Source organism: Eleginops maclovinus, chromosome 20, assembly GCF_036324505.1.
Source record: "Eleginops maclovinus isolate JMC-PN-2008 ecotype Puerto Natales chromosome 20, JC_Emac_rtc_rv5, whole genome shotgun sequence".
In the NCBI taxonomy this organism is placed as follows: domain Eukaryota; kingdom Metazoa; phylum Chordata; class Actinopteri; order Perciformes; family Eleginopidae; genus Eleginops; species Eleginops maclovinus.
In genome coordinates this window covers 20734872-20755150 of record NC_086368.1, presented here as the reverse complement: position 1 = coordinate 20755150, position 20279 = coordinate 20734872, and the positions used below count along the sequence as shown (strand labels likewise).

Below are 20279 nucleotides of genomic sequence, written 5' to 3'. Positions count from 1 at the left end.
GTGTGTGTGTGTGTGTGTGTGTGTGTGTGTGTGTGTGTGTGTGTGTGTGTGTGTGTGTGTGTGTGTGTGTGTGTGTGTGTGTGTGTGTGTGTGTGTGTGTGTGTGTGTGTGTGTGTGTGCGTGCGCGCGCGCGTGTGAGAGAGAGAAGGGGGAGACAGAAAGACAGGTTGAGAAAGAAAAGCCGCTCTTACTGTTCTAGTGCCTTAATTGGTCTTGTCTACAGCAACAGCAGGAAGGGTGATGAATGGAGCAGGTGGGATAAAATAAACAACAACCGGAGTTTGTGTGATTGTATTTGTGTATCATTTTTTAAACGAGGGTGGATCATCTTTATTTTTCCAGTATGGGCTGGTATTGTCTCTGTATAATGGAATGAACGTTTGTGTTTTTGTGTGCATGTTTGTAAGCTTTCTGTGATTTGATTTAAATGCTCATGTAGATATGTGGAACGAAATCGCCTTTACTGATTTATACTGACAATACTGACATACAATGCGTGTGTGTGTGTGAATTTTAGGGGTGTGATCAATCCCATTGGGGGTGTTAAGGGGGGTCGGACGGCCCCCCTGCAGTGTGTTTCTGTAGCCGAGGGCCATTCAAAGCCGGTCCTGTGTGTGGATGCTACCGATGAGCTGCTATTCACTGGATCTAAAGGTATACCTTCCACTTACTATACATTACTGTATAAATACTTCTTAAAAGATCTTTTAAATGGATATTATTTGCGTCGTAGAAAATAACCTGGTAACTTAATGGTTGTCATATGAAAACAATTACAACCCTTAAAGATTAGATCTCCATTTTGGAATTTACCAGCCTTTAGATGGTAAGGGAACGTACCTTCTCTCGTCCTGCAGATCGCACCTGTAAGATGTGGAACCTGGTAACCGGTCAAGAGATCGTCACCCTCAAAGGCCACCCAAACAACGTAGTGTCCATCAAATATAGTCCCTCCTCCTGTTTGGTCTTCTCCGTCTCCACCTCCTACATCAAGGTGTGGGACATCCGAGACTCAGCCAAGTGTGTTCGCACGTTCACGTAAGTTTCCTCCCCACAACCAGCCAGATGAAACGGTGTGGAGGAATTAAATGCAACTGAGGAGATATTTCATAGAAGTAATTTTAGGATAGGATGCTTTTTCAGTTCAGTGATACGTTTCAATATGCAAAAAAGTGGCAAATTACATGTGGAGAAATATGATGTGAAATGCCTCCTGCTGAGTTGACTAATGTAAAGTTCTGCTCATTGCACTTGTCTCTGTTCCCATTAATTCCTCCTCCCGATGTCCCCCTTACACTGTTCTCTTTATCCCAACAGTTCGTCTGGGCAGGTGGTCTCAGGTGATGCATGTGCGGGCACCACCACCCGTACGATAACCTTTGCACAGGGCGAGTGTCAGATCAACCAGATTGCCCTGAACCCGTCAGGATCTGTACTTTACGCTGCTGCTGGGAACATTGTTCGCATGTGGGACCTCAACAGGTACATTAATGAATTAACTCATAGATTCATTTAGTTACATAACTACTCATCCAATTGATTGTTTAAGTATTAAGTCAGTCGCGTATCTATGTCTTCATGAATTCCTCCACTGATTTATGTGCGAGTCATTCAAAATTCATTGGTTCAGTCGGATAGCTTTGTGACAGCCAGCTCTTAATCCTTGTAGACGTGGATGTATATATTCGCTTGTCAGATGTTAATTAACCAAAGAGCTGATTCATTCTTGATTTAAGAGTTTAAGAAGGCTGTCAACAGAGGGTGCAGGAACTCAGCACTGGTGTATTCATCAGTATGTTTTCTACAATGCGGCCAGTTCTGAAATCCAGCTACATCGCAGTCTTCCCCTTAGTTTTTATGCGTCTAAAGGGAAATGATTAACAGATTGGACGAGACAGTTTACGCTGAGGGGCTCAGACCCGCTTAATGATGCAAAACAACCCCCAGAAATGAAAAATGAATGTTTTAAACACTCTGCCTATGGCATCACTGCATCTCAGCAGTTTTACCCCACTCCAGAGACGGAAAGGGATTTCATACGGTGAAACCTTGAAAATCGGTTTCTTCCAAGTAATGAATTTCACAGTTCTTAGCTTCACCTCCTTTACACATGTGTGTGTGGTTGTGTGTATGTGTTTGTAGGATGCAAGGGATGGGGAAGCTGATGGGCCACATCGGCTCTGTCATTTGTCTGACAGTGGGACAGTCCCTAATGGGCAAAGATCAAGTAATCACTGGCTCCAAGGACCATTATGTTAAGGTACCGCACGCACGCACTCACCGACATCGACAACCCCACACACACACACACACACACACACACACACACACACACACACACACACACACACACACACACACACACACACACACACACACACACACACACACACACACACACACACACACACACACACACACACACACATACATATTCACTCTCAAATTTTTAGACAAGTGAGTGTCACAGATGCAGAATCTTTTAATACCCCTGTTCTCTTCTCAGGTGTTTGACGTGGCAGAGGGAACTATGGGTAATATAGGTCCAGCTCATAACTTTGAGCCTCCCCATTATGACGGCATCGAGTGTTTGGCTATACAGGGAGATGTGCTGTTCAGTGGGTCCAGAGACAACGGCATCAAGAAATGGGATCTGGGAGAACAGGAACTCACTCAGGTGTGTACTTGCCTTCGTGGATATTATGTGTTTTTAGTTAGATTTTGGTTTCCATGATGAAGAGTCTTTTAAAGCCTTAAACTCGTCTTTTACCACCCGGAAACATAGCGAAACTGGCCAAGAGTTACCTGAAATGAAGGGTTCATGTGTTCTATGCTCCTATACAGTCTGTGAGGTCAGTGAAGTTGAGTAAAGCGGGAATTCGAATGATTTTATATTCATGTAAAGTTCACACATCAAAGTTTACCACCTGGCTGTGCTTCAGTGCTGCTCCTGACGCTACGTGCCAAGAGCCTGCAGGTAGAAGCATGCTGAGTCCATCGTTCTCTGCGCCCATTAATTCATGATCTTTTGACCCTTATCAGCTTGTGAGCAAAGCCAGTCTTTCCGTATGGTGTATGTAGAGCAACAGATAGAGGGCCAACACAGTATAACAATTATTAGATTATTTTGGGATTCCTATCAGTATATCCCCCAAAACAACACAAAGTACCGATGACACTGTCGAGGATGTCACTAGCTTTGCACATTTTTACCTGAAGGTAACACTAGAAGGAAGGTCAGAAAAATACTCTATATTGACAGGGAGATGTCTTTCATGGCATTCCATCCAATAGTTTGTGATTTATTTGAGAAAGACTGACATTGTCATTGAGTAAAGGAAGAACTAACAAATTCACAAAAAAAAAACCGTTTTATTAACAAGTCACTCTCAGGGAAACCAATATTCAAAGACTTAGTCGTTCCTGCAGCATCCCAGCGTTCAACTCCCACCAATGGCCCTTTGTAGCATATCTCTCTCTCTCTCTCTCTCCTCTCTCTCTCCCCTCTCTCTCCCTCTCCCTCTCCTCTCTCCCTCTCTCCTTTCCTGCTCTTAAGCTATACTATCATTAAAAGAAGAATAAAAAACAGACACCCTGAGCTTTGCCCATACAGCCCCTGTGGAGATTGTACTTTACCTGTTATCTGACACTTACGTGACAGGTCAGAACTGTGCTGTCCTCTGAGCGTTCAGTTGGTGGACAGCTCCCTTCATGTCTCCCAACCCTGACCGTTCCCTCTGTGGAGAAAGTCAATAGAGTGCCGTCATGTGCAATGTGGCAGGTATGCAGTGAGTTAACATCAGGGCGTTAGAGCCCACACGTATCAGAGCCTCAGGTACCGGAAAGGAAAGTCATTGTGTGTGTGTGTGTGTGTGTGTGTGTGTGTGTGTGTGTGTGTGTGTGTGTTTCTCTTTGTATGAATGTGTTGACTGCTGCGTTGTCTCTGGTGTATCCTCTGTTCTCGCTGCATATGTTAATAATGCATAATAATGCACCTTGTGGGTGGATGTGGCTTCCTCATTTGCATGCACAGTAATATGCATATTAAGAAGCACTTTCTTCTTGTTTGCATGTGTTCCATTTAGCCTTTGTTTATCCAAACTGCGAAATTGAGCACACAACATTAGTATTTCCATTCAAAGGCTGAATAAAGCAACTCGGTGGGTGCTGTGGTCTGCGGCAGATGACTTTAACCTCATTTGTGAATCAGCCAACACAATCCATTTTACAGCCTCTTTAACCCAGTAGTCTCAGTCTAATTATGTAATAGGATCAAATTGTGGCTTAGGGTACAATAGAATATATTACAGTCAGTGGACTATGCCTCCTCCAGGCTTGCTGCTGCAAGCTGTTGTGCTCCAACCCCCCTGTTAAAATTCATACTCCATATTGTTTTTCTTGGAGGAATAAGTAAAGCAATTTGTTTATAATTACTCTACTCTGAAGTTTAGTGATTCCCTGTTGCTTGATAAATAGTATAACTTTGAACATTCACTGTGTTTTGCTTATGCAACTGTTGCTGCAGTGTGGTGTTGCTCTCTATGAAGTGTTGGATCGCAGTAACACATTTTTACCCACTGGTGTAAAGTTGTTACAGATGGCGGGTTGGATGTATTAGATACAGAAGGAGCACAGTTGTTATTCCCTTTCTGAAACCTCCCCAAGATCAGTGGATTCAGGGACAGGTATTGCCCTCCTAAGGTTTCCTCGACAGTATTGAATATGAATTTCTCAACATTTCTTTGGACTTAAGATCCCGACTCTGTTGTCTCCCGTATTTAAGGAGTTGTCAGCCATCATAAAGGGAGCTTCGAATAGATGGTACTGGAATGGGGCTATTTTCAAACCCATTTAATATTTATATTCAGCTAGTTTATGCATATGTATCAACATTTACATTCATTTTCATGACAAGGAAACACAGAAAATGTTTAATTGATAAAGAGAAAAAGAAAAAAGTACTTCTAGATAAACAAAATGCACATAAATGAACCGCATCGAACACGGCATTCCGTAATAACTGATGCTTGATCAACTTTCTATGAAACAGCCAACCTGCTGAGACAAGACGATGAATAAAAGACGACCCATTCATTTTTTCTGGCCGATGATTTCAACATGAGAGATTCAAAAATCTGATAACAATAAATCTGCCACTTTTTCACATGCTTACTGCTTCTAAATTACTTTAACTTATTTTTCTCTTTTGCTTTTCTGTCCTGATATTCCACGTTTGCTTGTTGAGTTACACTTTAAAATGAATCAGGGCTGCAAGAAATGAGGAAAACATGAAATTAAGTTGTTGAATATCACAATAACGATGTAACTTGCCAGACATCAACAAATAATACATTTGACTCAGTCTTGCCTTTATCTGCAGCTCTTCTGTACAAAAAGAATGGCTTGTTAAATAAGAAAAAAGGAAATGATTGGATATTTCTACAGATGAAGAGATAAGAAGACACATAGTTCAAGTTAACATTGTATTGACAATAATAAAAGAAATACTGTGCAGCCCTATTACTCACATATTGTTGACCAACTAATATCAGAGTATATACTGTATATATATATATATCAGCCCAGCCAGCATCAGTCTAGCTCTGAGGAGTGAATGAGAGAGAGTCAATGGCTAAGAAATTGTTGTGTTCTGTAAACAAGAAGGCCACATAAATGTATGTAACAGTTGAATGAAATGAATTCGTTTTCTGCCAAAGAATATGAACATGAGCTTTAAAGACTTCAAGTGGATTAATGTGTGAACAGTATCAATCTGTTTTCGTTCCACCACTGCTGTCCATGTTTAGTAACCAATTATTCTTCCATCTTTTATCCATTTGTAACCATTTGCTGTGTGTGTGTTTGAATGGATACTTTATAAATGGAAAGCAGGAGAATGTGTGGCCTCAAAGAGTACTTCTCATTTTGTATGTTGAATCATAAATTGTTAAGTGTCAAGCTGTGTTTAAAATACACATTTGTGTACAGAGCTGCTCTAAATGATATGGTGAATTACCAATTATAGCCTTTTGGGTAATGTCACACAGTATTTGAATCTGTCTTGGCTCTTGACTATTCCTCTGTAACAAACACTACACAGAAATATTGGACCTGTGTTTCACCTTCAGTTAAATAATATTCATTTATTTTATTTTTTCACATGCATTTAGGCTTGTCTGTCTTCTGTTTGGATCACAAGAAATAGGGCTTAAATATACTTGAGTTTAAAGTCATATATATAGAGGAGAGCAATTGCAGTAAGCTAAAGAAGCACTCTACTAAAAACAAATGAGTATTTTTAAAACTGATGGAAACATCAATGGAAAGGAATTTGGTCGCAGTGCTTTTTTAGCTAGTCTCAAAATGAAAATAATTAATGTGAGAAGCAAATCAAACACAACATGAACAAGTGGAGACATGTTTTATCTCCTTGTGTTCCTCCCTTTAGAGCTAAATCAATCTGCAGCCCAGTTGGATGAAATAAATACATTCAAAACAGCAAAAGCCAAAGTTTGTTAAAGCTCTGAGAAAAACTAAATTTGAAGAGGCTGATTATGTTAACATCCCACCTCTGTCGTCCTGTGTGATCACAGACTTGGTTCACTGTGTTCTTCTTTATTCTCTTTAACCAATACAGCAATGCGTGATAAAAAGTGTGATGTTTGTTCAGAAGCTATGTGTCAGAGGTTTTGTCAGTGTGTTGCAGTTTCTTCCTCTCAGGATGAGTTTAGAGACGAGCAGAAGGAACAATTAATCCTCTACAACGGCAGCAAATAGTACTGTTTGAATCTCTTAAATGTCATATAGAGATTAGGTGTGCCCATAGGGTGGGAACTACTCATAAATTAACCTTCACACTGCAATCTCAAATGAAGAAAATTGAATCGCTTCCTACCACTTTAAGGCTGTCCACAAGCGCACATATTACTGTCTTTTTAAAGTAATTTCTCCATTTGCTTTATGGAATAGTGGCTCATATCAGTGTTTCTATCTAAGTAAACCCAAGACAGATGTGTCTATTTCCAGTGTATGAATCATGTTTGAAGACATTGTAAATTACTAAACAAGCAGACACCGGAGCTAAGAATAAGTACAGTAATATGCCTAAATACAGTATTAATGAGTACGTTGCCTAGCAACAACATGCATTTTGTCTTAAAGCATACCGCGCTTTCCTGACAATAGTTTGCATTTATAAAAAACCGAAACATTGCTGTTATTTTAAGAACAGAAGAACCAGATGACTGTCTTGTGTAAAAACACGAGATGTAAGATCATTCATCATGTCTGACTTTATGTCTCTGTTTTGACTCCACAGCAAATCCCCAACGCCCATAAGGACTGGGTCTGCGCTCTGGCTTATGTCCCGGGTCGGCCCATGCTGCTCAGTGCCTGTCGGGGGGGCATGTTGAAGGTGTGGAACGTAGACAACTTCACCCCCATAGGAGAGATCAAAGGTCACGACAGCCCCATTAACGCCATATGTACCAACTCGAGACAGATCTTCACTGCGTCCAGGTAGGAAGAGTTATGTGGAGTGCTGATCCAAAAATGTTTTCTATTGTGACACTGTAAAATAGAAGTGCTGGTATTTGTGGTATTCTTCAAATGGTATAGACACTGTATATCTTTCCAGTATTCCTTCAATGTAGTAAAGGGATTAATGGGCTAAAAGACTAATTTCTTAATAAGATTATACATTTGTTGAGGGTAAAAGCAACCTTTTATGTCTTAATGCCATTTATTTATTAATTGTTTGAATAACAAATGACTGTTGTTTAAATGTAACATTATTGTTTTAATTGATTCAATTCAATTCAATTGATACTTGATTTTTTCTCGAAAAGAGACCAAAACCAAAAATGCACTTATTCGCAAGAAGTTTTGCCTGCCTAATATATCATAATGCTGGATATTCGCTGAAAAACTTTCAAAAAGTATTGGTTTTCTGGAATATGTTGACAGTAGCAAACATATAGATATAATGCCAGCGTTATCAGAAGGGAGGTTGGAGGGTTAGAAGGTTGAAAATGTGAGTGTAATACCAGATTGAGATTCATTCTCTTTGCATCTCAAGCATCTCATCTGCAGCAGGTGTGTGTCAGCGTCTGTAGCTCAGAGAGGGTCAAGCTACATCCTGTTTTCTTCTAAAATCTGTGTTTTTACTGGTTGCATCAGACAGCGTTAATGGTTGCTGACTATGTATGTGTGTCTGAGTGGGACATCCTGTGTTCATCCTTCTTTTCATCTGGTGGGCTTTCAGCGAATTTGACTGATTTTTTAAGTCCCTCTTCTTCTGGTCATTTCCTCTTCGTAATCCCTTTATCACCTCTATTTGCTCTTTTGTAATCTTTACACATATGTGTTCTTGTTCCTGCTTAAACTCTGCCTTCCCACTCCTCCTGTTCTCCACCGTCCTCCTCCTCTTCCTCCTCCTCCACCTCCACCCCAGTGACTGCAGGGTGAAGCTGTGGAGCTATGTGCCAGGCTTAACCCCGTGTCTTCCTCGCCGGGTCCTGGCCATCAAGGGCAGAGCCACCAGCCTCCCATGACTGCTTCACCAACCCTCCCTTCCTCTGGTACTCTCTTAACTAATGTCCACCCTTTTTCTTTTCCTTTTCTCTTCTGTTTTATCCTTCTTTTCATTTCTGTTCCAATTCTTCTATCATGGTTTTCTTTGTCTTGATTGTTTTTTTTAACCTGCTGCCGTTTACTTTTAAAACGTATTCTGTGTTTGTTGTATGTTTTTATGCAGATTGCTGCCTCTTCTAAGACAAACAGTTTATCAGAGATTGAACAAGTGACTCACAGTGCTGTTCAGAATATAAAAGCTGCTGCTGCTCCTCTTAGACTTTTTGGGGGAATATGTCAGCGTTAGATGAGAAGATGGATACCAATTTCATGTCTGGCTTATAATTTAAGGCTATGAGCACCAAACAATTAGCTTTGCATAAAGACTGAAAAAGAGGGAAATAGGTACCCTGGCTAGCTGGAAATAGCCATTTATTAGCATTGTTTTTATTTGTATAAGTAAAAATTCTAAAACAACAATAATGTGAGTGAATAATATAATGTGACTTTTTTGTCTTTAACATTTTTTGGAGGAGAAACTTTAACAAAGTGTGTGTGTGAAGTGCACTTTAAAGACCTTTTTTGAACTGAACTGATTGTGCTGTGTCTGAAGCATTCCTGTTTGTTTTGAAAGGGAGGACTGCCTGACTGATGCTCTCTTCTTTTCGCCTTTTGTTATGTTCCCCTTGCAACCCTTTGCTCATCATCCAAACCTTTTCTGTTTCTCTTTAGTGACAGGACAGTGAAGATCTGGTCGTCAAAGGTGTGGAGGAAGAGGTGACAGCCTAAAGTGGTTCCTTTGTCGGCCATCTTGCTGCAACTTCAGCCACTGATCTGTGACCTGCTCATTGAGCTGTGAAGCTGAAAACACCATTTCCAAGGCAATCAAGGTTTTTTTGTTCCTTGTCAAGGTGCAAATTGACTGAGACAGAAGATTAATTCAATGGCATAACAGTATTTGCCTTCCAGATTGTGAAAGTGCCATTCAGGTGTGATGCTACTTGGGCAATAAAAACTCAGAAAGTTTCATTTCTCTCTCCTGAAAAGAAAACAACCACAGCCTGTTATTGAAAAGAGAAGAAAAAAGAGCCCTTCTGTCCTCTCACCAAGGTCTCAGAGTCCTCGAGGAACAGTGATACATGAATTTGCTGAAAGATATGGGATTTTGTCTGAAAGTCATAGAACGGACCGCATAAAAATCGTCAAATAACAATTGGGACACATTTTCCTGCTTTCCTCCATTCAAGACTGTTAGTGTTATAACTGTTCTGATACTTTACTCACTGGAGAGTCATGTTTCAGATCTTGAATAACTGGAAAATCACATAAAAACACCACTGGATGTTATGTTTTGAAAACCGGGCACACCCTCAAGGCGCTCTCAGTATGTCACTGAAACGTTGCTGTGTCTTGTTCATATTTTTAATGACTTTTACTAATTTATTATTTTCCCTTCCTCAGCTGTTGAGGTTGGATGGAACATTTTTACGGGTCTCTGTACAAACACCTGGTGCTTGACATTTTGAAGTTTTTATTTTATGCCTGGCTCTTCATCCGTTTCGATGTGTCCTCTGTGGCCTCCCTGGCTATAAGACTGTCTAACTGCTGACCCTGCAAACAGGAAAGCACACCTCCAGTAGCACAACTAAGATAACACTGGCCCTGGAGGATCCCACCGGATTGTAATATCTGCTATACCAAGAGCTAACTTCGGCAAAAATAAAAATCCTCCCTGCAGATGCACATGACACAGACAACCCATACCTACAGCACACACTCCGAAGACATGAGGCCAAAGTGCCAGATCATTATCTCGACCATCGTACAGTATGTGTCCCTTACCTGCCATTAATCCTCCACACAAATGGTTATAGGAACCCCATTAGCTCCCCCCTGCCTGCTTTCTCCTCTGCTCTGATGTTTGAGGTTAGTGACTGTATCAGACTGACCAGCCTTACTGAAGAGTGCACCTCTTTCCCAGCTACTGAACCTCTCTGGGAACTCAATTTAATTAGAGGTCTAGCAACTCTACCGACTGCTTTTCAGGCAAGATTACTTAGGGGAAAGTAGGTCATAACCGAGAGGGATTTCTTTTTAAATCCCAATTTTATTCCACCCACACTTTGCTGCTACATACTATATAAGGTAAAGGAAAACACGTCCTGTTCTGGTGCACTGAAATATGTTTATGTCGCAGATTATGTGTGTGCACACATATGCACAAACTGATGACACACAAACACATGAGTTCAGTGGATGTTTCGGTTATCCATCTTGTCTGATGGGTCTTGGCGTCACTCACTGTGATGATTAAGTGTCTCTCTAATGAAACAGATTCAGCAATGCAGACACCAACATGCTCATACATACACAGTCTAACAGGCTCATCTAACAGTGATTCAATTATGTTTTTGTTCTGATTACAGAAAATTGCATCTGCATAACTTTCAGTTAATGACTTAAGCCTTTTTTTGTATACGTTCAAAATGACATGCAGAATTGAAAAGCTTCTTGTCCTATGGCTTGATAAATCCCAATGTATGTCTTTTAGTAAAATGGCAAAGCACAGTTGATCTTACTCCTTCTGTTGAAAAACATATTTTTCATTTAGCCAATTAGTGCACTTTTTTTTTTTTCATAGACCCAGAAATATAAACTGCCCGGCCAAAAAAAAGGTCACAAGCCTGTGGGGGACAGTGCTATGATCTGGGGTTGGTTATGTGCCCAAAGAATGAGGTCAGCAGACTACCTGGATATACTGAATGACCAGGTTATTCCATCAATGGGTTTTTTCTTCCCTGATGGCACGGCATGTTCCAAGATGACAATGCCAGGATCCATCGGGCTCAAATTGTGAAAGAGTAGTTCAGGGAGCATGAGACATCATTTTCACACATGGATTGGCCACCACAGAGTCCAGACCTGAACCCGATTGAGAATCTTTGGGATGTGCTAGAGAAGAGTTTGAGCAGTGGTCCGAATCTCCCGTCATCAGTTCAAGATAAAAAAATAATTAATGCAACTCTGGACAGAAATAAATGTTGTGACATTGCAGAAGCTTGTGGAAACGATGCCACAGCGAATGCGTGCCGTAATCAAAGCTAAAAGCGGTCCAACGAATATTAGAGTGTGACCTTTTTTTGGGCCGGGCAGTGTATGTTATCTAATTAAAAAAAGCTTCAACATCAGTTTGAAGCTGCTTTCCTTTTCCTAAAAGCAATGACTTGGGTTTTGTTTTAATATTGTGGTAAGGGCGGGGTTAGTGAAGTGAATGGAAATGTTTGGATGGGGGTGATTTGGTGAATCCTTCCTGGAATTATTGTTTTGCCATGTTTAGAAACTCAGGTAAAGGTTGAAGGATAATTTTGGCCATATTTTAGTCAGTACTTGACCCTGTGAATTAAGGTAGCTTTCTGAATTGACCAAATGCCTTGTTTGAGAGATTTAGTTTTTTTTTAATGGTACTATCATGTATAACCCCCTTTTTGTTACGAGAGTAACTTCAATATTTAGCTTTTACATTTAATTCCCTTTACTTGTTATATATGTACGCTGCTTTTTTCGTACAGAATGTACGCAAATTAAACAACATCTTCCAAATCTGGCCAAAGCTGAACGACTTGCAACTCTGAGAGGATGTGCACTGAATTTTTTCACTTTAAGTACTTGTGTAAAGTATTTCAAGAATAACTGTATAATGGTTAAACTGGAGAGGAGAGATACAAAGAGTTGTTTGTAGGGAAATTAACCTCGACATAATGGGTTATATTCTTTGACCTCTTGTCCGACTCCACTGGGCCCCTCGCTGTACATTATGTATTTATCTGTGCTCATTAGCCAAACTGACCTTGCTCACAGAGCTCTGTGGTGTTTTTTTAATGCGATAACAATTCTCAGACAGCCTTTATCTCTTTGTTTTTTCTGGACCGAAGTTTTCGTAGTACTGTAGATTTAGGTACTGTCCTCATCCTTTGCTTGTACATTTACTTAAAAAAATGCATGATGTTGGTGCTGCTCATTTGTGGATTGGTCACCTTTAAAACATTAATTTCCTGTGCTGTTGTCAATCTTGATGTTCACCTGATTGGATTTTATATCAAAATCTTTGAAGAATTGGCCATTTGTTTGGATTCTGAAGTGTGCTTCACAAAAAAATACGAGATGGTCTTTGATCAGCCCCACCCAAAGTTACCCTGACGTCTGAGTCTTGTATTCTGCAGATGTCAGCACCACTTCATTACTTGATGATGTGTAAATAGGTGTGTCATACCTTTTTTTTTATATTGCAGAGGAGATTTAGTGGAGGTTAACTGACGTCTTCCTCATCAGCTGACCTCAGAGTAATCTCTGCAAGTTAGGATTTACATGCACTTTGGATAATGAACACTGCTGTGAATACTCTGTTAACTGTTTTCCAGACATGTATTAAACCTTTTAGACTTAGTTTACAAAGATGAGGTTTATGTGGTCAAAACAAGGCTTAAAGCACTGTAATTGTGCAGAAAAGATCACATCTTTTTAGCTAGGTTTAGAAACCAAATATATAAATGTTTGTGCTCATACAGTATGTAAGATGACCGTCAAGAAGTAGAAAGGCAGTCCTCATTATGTCCCTGCCTTTAGCGTCCCTTTTTATAGCATACCTGAGAATGAGAATTTTTCTCTTTGACAGAGCAGCATGCACCACTTTTGTAGAAGCTCAGGAGAACCCCATTGCCCTCCTTATTTCCCTGGCTGTTTGCTGTAATTTGGACATTTTTCTTAATAATACTGACCACAAACAGGCCATGTTACTCTATGAAAGATATAATCATAGACACCGGGTGACAACATCTAACCATAATCTATTTCTATTGCAAAAATAGACTGAGGAAAAATCTAGCTGATGAAATGTCCTTTTAGAAAAGGATATTATCACACAAATGTACCATTGAGCATGTGGTATTGTTTGATCAATACCTCTCAACGACTTTAAATTGGTACACCAGCTGGTGACAGTGTTTTGAGCAAAAGAAAATTCATTGTGGTTTACTGGATCCCCTATTATCATCTAGCTCAAATTAAATAGCTTTAAAGCCACTATAATTCAATGTTTCTGTGAACCCAATTGGACCATTTGCTAAGCCCTGCCCCCGATTTACTGTTTTAACGACTGATTAACCCAACCAAAGAAAATCATTTTGAAAAAGAATGATGAGTTTGCCAATCGTATTCTTTCGACTTCAGGTTTGGCACTTATTGTTTTTAAAAGAACCCCTTTGAAAGTATTTTATACAAATTATGACCATATTAGAGTCCTATTAACAATGTTTCAGTATGGTGAAATCAAAAGGTCCACTGTGCATAGACACGGTTGCTTAGCTATGATTGGATAATAGCTTCTCACAGGCACGGATTAGCAAAGGGTCAGTTGGCTTAAAGCAAAACAAAGACAAATTTAACAGGAAAACTAACAGAAATCAATGTGGCTGTAGGCAGACTGGCTTGTATGAGACCTGGGACCACAGGACAGATAGAGGAAAGCTGCCATTAAACTGATTGTGGGATTACCACCTGTAGCATTTTCAGCCCAGCCCTACCTTCTTATGACCTCGAGGAAATGACATCAAAGTAGTCAACTCAACTTCAGCCTTGTGCCTCAGCAAACAGGCCTTACTGCCTTAAAGAAACAGAATGTGTATGTAGGACATTGATAATCATTCATTTAATATCCTGAATCTGTAATAGACTTATTCTGAAGATTGTAGATTGTCCTACAGATTGTGGACCTCTGTTCTTAGTCAGATAACAACACAGCTCACTTTATCAGTATGGCTGAAGAGACTTTCAACTTTGCCTTGAGCTGCAAAGGGGATGGAATCGCATTTCAACACAATCAAGAGGGCACTTTGCTGCTTGGCGGCAAATCGCTATCACGCATCAACACGCAGCTGCTCAAGTCATTGTCCCCAGGCGTGTGTTGTCATATCGAGCTCACATATGGTAACACATATGTGGCCGTGTTTGTAAAACATCTACTCATGGGACATAAATGCAGGGTCAAAGGTCATTTGTGCCTTTTATTGCACAGATAACTCCCTCTTAAATGAGTGTAAATGTGTGTACAGTTTTTTTTTTTTATGACTATGTGCATGTGACCAAGCCATGTAAAATAATAACTGTAAATAATGTAAGTAAATATTTAATGAAGGATCCAACATTCCCTCAAGAAAATAAATAAGTTAAAAACAACTGTCCTTTGTGTATTTCTGTGTGATATTGGATCAAAAAGATAAAAAAAAGAAGAAGAGATGTTCCCAATTACACTCCTGTAAATTTGAATAAATTAGTTTTTCAGGTTTCCTCAATTCTTATTTCCCCAGCTGTTTAAAAATAACAACATTAAGCTGCTTCTGTTTAACAGTAAAACCAAAGCAGCTGAGAAGAAAGACAGGGAGGTTATTGATCATTCAGGCAAACGGGTTGTAAGGGATGAGATGGAGGCATGGGGAGATGTTTTTCATCCCGAGGCATTTATTTCTACTCCAGGGCAGCAGAAACAGACTTAAAACTCATACATCTTCATTTCCTTTGCAAACCCTGATCATTAACTCTTGTCGGGCTAAGCTTGTCCCAGCCGCAACGGGAGACACCAGCACTGTGATGTACGACGACCATTAACGCCTCAGAGGAGGCAAAACCCATTTGAAGATGCCAGTCACCAGTACATACGCCTTCATACACAGAGCCTGTCACTTCCCAGCTGCGTATGCTCCATCTGCTTTCTCTATGTAAAAACAAATCCTGAAATTTCATTTGAATGTCTTCGTCTGTTTCAGTTACACACAATGCTTCAGTAGAGTCTGTTCTCGCTTGTAGATTCATTAGTCTGTTTCATACTGAATTTATCAATCACCCTGGGAAAATGAGCCAAATACCCTGAGAGAATAGTTCAGGTCCCATATTGATTATGATAACTAGCAACTAGAATGGTTATATTTATGTATTTGGGAGGCCAATGTCACTGGGTCTGTACAACACATTCTTCCAAAAGAAGTCCACTGATCTATTTGTTGATCAACAGACATAAATTGCTAACTATTGTAAATATTGATCATTCTAATAGTAATTGTAATTGAACAATGGCAGAAAATGCTCTACTTAGCATCTCAATTATGGATATTTCCTTCTTTTCTCTATTTAAAACCGTAACTATCGTATTTTAAACCTTACTATCTCTAGATTTTGAACTAACAAATAAGGAATTTAAAGACATCACCTTGGCCCATTTGCAGCCCTACTTTTCACAGAAATGTGCCAGCTGATAAATTGTTATTATGTTCATGGTCCAATCATCCAGCTCCATCATCAAGTCACCAATTATATTTGTCCAATACTTTATTTTCGTATACTAGCAAAACTGCAGAACCACTGGCAGCAACTGCCTCGATTATACTTTGTGTTTCATGCTGCTCAGTAAATATAATCGTGCTAAAACAAGGTGGTGGGGAAGACCGAAAACATACCAGCTAAACAGTTTAAAATATGTTCAATTGCTTAAACTCTAAAATGACGCAAAGCACAATCATTGAAACTGAAACAAAGAGAGGAAAACCTCAGCTCAAGTCTCCAAAACTCTAAAACGGATTACACATCACATTTCTTTACAGAGCACACAGGAATCTGTGTTATCTGTTTTCAAAAGGCAATTTTAATAACATTATTAAAGTCAATAAAGCAGTGAGTGGAAGAGGTAAAGCATCAGTGTGAGTGATTCAACTGTTGCCTACGTCATGTGGTCATTACTGTAAGACTTGATCACAAGTAACCACATTTTTATTCACTCTACATAATTCAGGACTCTGATCATACTTGATACATATGTCTCACCACCATCCAGCAGGGAAAGTTAGCATCATGCTGGCAAACTCCATGTAATATTTAGCAGCTAAAGAACCACACATTTACATCAGAATGTGGTTGAGAGAAGAACCAAGGTAAACTAGGACCAAGCTCCTCCTCAAAAATAGAGCCTGGCTTAACACAAGTTATTCCTAAATCATAACTATCATGAAATTTAGCAACACTTAGTGCAGGTAATAAACCTCAGTAGTAGGGCGGTTGGCACAACATGACTTTTCTACTCTCATTTAGTGCAACAATTTGGAACTACTCAAGTGAATAAACAGTGCTAGAAAAATGTCCCTAACCAGAGCAGAAAATTAATGACTTGTTGCCTTCATAATTTTCTTGAATAACTATTACAATCACAATGATGTAGTGCCCATAAAAAGAACATGACAGAAATGATCCAGTAACAATTTGAGTCAGTAAATGCATAGCTGTAAAAGGCGCTTCGGTTCATTTGTAAATATAGATCTCGTATATGATAATGGAAGTGAGATGATATGATGCAAATGAACTTAAATGGAAATACAGAATGACTGAAATGGATGGATAAACAACAAAAGGACGATTTTCAGCTAAGAGGACGGAAACATGCTATAAAAATTAGGCAATAAATGAGCAGTGCCAGTTCAGGAGGAGCAGATTTGAACAGTTTCAAACGATGGAGGATGCAGAGTGTGAATGCAAACTGAGACCATACTGCACATGTCTAATGAGCAAATATTATATTTACATTTTCTGACTGACTGGTAAAACCTTGAAAGGAGGTGTAGAAGCTTTAATGCAACCTCATATCGAATTCGCCACACTACAAGATATCCCTGTATTGACTACGCATTATAAAGAAAATAAGAGAGAACCACTGAAGCGAGGCTGGAAAATGACTTCATTTCCCTTAACCTCAAAGAGGATTTTAATGCTGAGGGAAGTCATGAACATCTTTAATAAAAAAATCCCCACTGTTTCTCAGATACACACAGCGAGCATCTGCATGTTGAACAAAGCCTCGGACTATCAACTAAATAGCACGGTCTAATCCCATTATACACTCTCTCTTTGAGCCCGACACACACACACAGAGTCGCCACACTACCAGTTTTAACACATCAGAGGGACACAGTCATTTCTGAACATGGGTGGATAATTAAAAACACAACACTGTTATTATTAGAGAATAATGTCTTTTGGGTAGAATTTACAGGAGGAGCTTGTGAAGTGGTATTTAATATTACATGTATTCAAAAAATGGTCACGTTCATGGTAAATTTGGTATCCATTGAGGTATAATGGTGTTAAATTGATATGACTTAGTAGTTCCACACTTAAAATAATATTTTCCCCTTTTGGGTAATATGTTTATTCCTTTTCTTGTAGAGAATGTAATGTACAAATGTATACCACTTATATCAGTCACTATGTAACAAGGTCTGCCTACCAGCACCTATAAAGCTTTTGATCATTACATAATAAATGATATACTAAAAGAAGCAACCAATAACTAATGCAGCACATAAACCCTCTGTACAAAAGCTGAGGTGTGGAAACAACAGGTTGTTCTTTTTCAGTTATGTATTTATTTTTTAATGAAAAAATAAGACATTTGTTGTCACTTTACATTTGCCGGTAGATGGATTTGTGGAATATAACCTGGGTAAGTATTTCCCTTTTATACATTTTTGTGTTAACTAGACTAACCGCCTACCAGTGGCATCTTTAAATGTACAGTACAGAAAAGAGCGTTCTTCACTTTGCATAATAATCTCTAATTTTGGTCAAAAGCTTTTTTGCCTAAATTGATAACTTTTGATATTTTTTGTAAAATTAAGGCACACAGGGATTTATAAAACTTTCCAGAACTTTCATCCGACTCCATTACAGCTATACGGCTGACCCTTCCATTAGTCTAAAATAAACCCCATTGCTACATTAGGAAATAATGAGTCACTTCCTCTGCAGAACAGAGCGTAATGTTCCTGGATAAAGTACCTTCTCACAGATGTTTACAACCACAGATGAAAAAAAAACTGTATCGCATGGTTGACCATCGCATTGATTTATTCTTATATAAAAACAGTTTCACCTGGAAATCTTATTCTTTACATTATATATATATATATATATATACATACATATACATTCTATATTTTTTCTTTTCCAACCAATGATATCTACTGTCTCTTTCTCCATTCAGTGTTTGTTTCATTTCCTCACTTTGTCTTCTTCTTTGAATCTTTTCCCTTAGCAGGCTGATTCCTCCAGGGCAGAAAGTTGTAGGAGACTAGAGCTGTGAGGAGGTATGTAGCCATGCCAGTGTATCCTCCCAAGACCAGACAAAGCGGCTGTGCCAGCACGAACAGGCAGAACACGTTCTTTGACGCCCGGTCGTCCAGCTCCACCCGATCGTCCTGCGTGGCTTTCATCACCCCGAAAAAATACATCAGTGCCACCGCTGGGTAGAAGGCCAATTCCTCCATGGTGCTGCAGACAGGATGCTCCCACGCACTAGAAAGCCTTTGGGTTTAACATGTGCACAGGTGTTGGAAAGAAGCTTGTGAAATCCGCTGAAGTACTGAGGGAGGGTATTTGCAGAGACACACTCACCAGGATCAGATTTTCTCTCACTGGCAGACAGAAATCCCTCTGAAGTGTGAAGGTGGATCTGACAGGAAAACAGACTTGGACCTTTGATCCGTCGTCACAACAGTCCTGTCAAACATTATCCACCTCCTGCGCTCCTTATCAGGACACCTTGTAGTTGTTGCCCAATAACACAATCTACTATATGTTTGTTTTGTTAAAGCACTCCTGAAACGGCACAATAAAACTGATCCCCTAGTGCGTCAATATTTTCACCTTGTTTTGCAAATTAACGCTCAGCAGGATTTGTTTGACCAGCACAATTTATCCAGGGATATTCACACTAGTACATCCATGAACACCCGTATTATAACCTGCAAAAACACAACTAAATCCCTCCCCCCGGAAAATGACACTACAGTACACACTACTTTGCATAGTTAAGAACAAAAGAATAACTGAATAGTTTCTTTTTTCTTTTAGCTCAAGGTGAATGTTTTAATGACGTACTGAATGGCTTTTTTTATACTTATTTATCATGTCTAAAAAACAACTATAAGTCTTTAAATAAATGCAATCTTAGGTCTATGACTAATGCTACTAAACATAATACTTAAAGGCGGAATATCAGTTGTCTGAGCATGGTATTAATCATCTCATCTCACGGTGGTCAAGTAACCAGAAATGAAATCAAAATTAGACTACAACTGCATTTTGTACACCATGGACACAGAGCCTGTCGGACATCTTTTAATCAAATATTATAAATAAAACTGTATTTATTGTTGTTTTCTGAGTAGTGTGGTTCATGTCTTAAGAATTATTTGACAACTAAAATATGTTAATCTTTTATAATCTATTAGTAAACTCTGTTTAAGTTACTCTGTTTAATGTAGTTAGTGATCTCACAGTCGAAAAGTGGCTATAATAGTCGGAGTTACAGAGAACGAGTACAATGTGCTGACATTAGGCTGTCAGTGAGCAGATTGCTTGCTCTTGTTTTCTTAAAAGTCTTTGGTGAAGACGTTGCCTGTAGGGAGTTCTTTTCTGCTCAGTCTGGTGTTAATCTGGAGTTAAAAAAAACTCTACGAATGCTCAGTTCATAAAAAAGCAGAGAGGGGCAGGGTGTCCCATGAGGGCTCAGCAGTGAACTTTCCTACAGTACGGCAGCATTAAAACTTTTGGATGGGCTCATCTGATCAAGTGCAGCAGCAAGTATTGATTCAAGAAGTTCATAATTAGCA

General features: G+C 39.4%; 1 protein-coding gene and 1 long non-coding RNA gene across 2 annotated transcripts in view; one reads left to right on the top strand and one right to left on the bottom strand.

The window, feature by feature from the left end:
* kif21b (kinesin family member 21B) overlaps positions 1-14802 on the top strand; it is a 57344-nt gene extending 42542 nt beyond the window's left edge. The window contains 7 exon segments of the mRNA XM_063910615.1: positions 518-654; positions 858-1038; positions 1318-1482; positions 2143-2260; positions 2507-2677; positions 7319-7518; positions 9304-14802. Coding sequence (XP_063766685.1) covers positions 518-654; positions 858-1038; positions 1318-1482; positions 2143-2260; positions 2507-2677; positions 7319-7518; positions 9304-9352 — 1021 coding nt within the window. The 3' untranslated portion in view covers positions 9353-14802.
* A 2582-nt stretch (positions 14803-17384) lies between these two features.
* Positions 17385-19592, bottom strand: LOC134883611 (uncharacterized). Its single transcript, XR_010168300.1, has 2 exons — positions 19060-19592; positions 17385-18969 (listed from the first exon to the last, which is right to left on the bottom strand). It is a non-coding gene; the product is annotated as an uncharacterized LOC134883611 (long non-coding RNA).
* Positions 19593-20279: the final 687 nt, after the last annotated feature.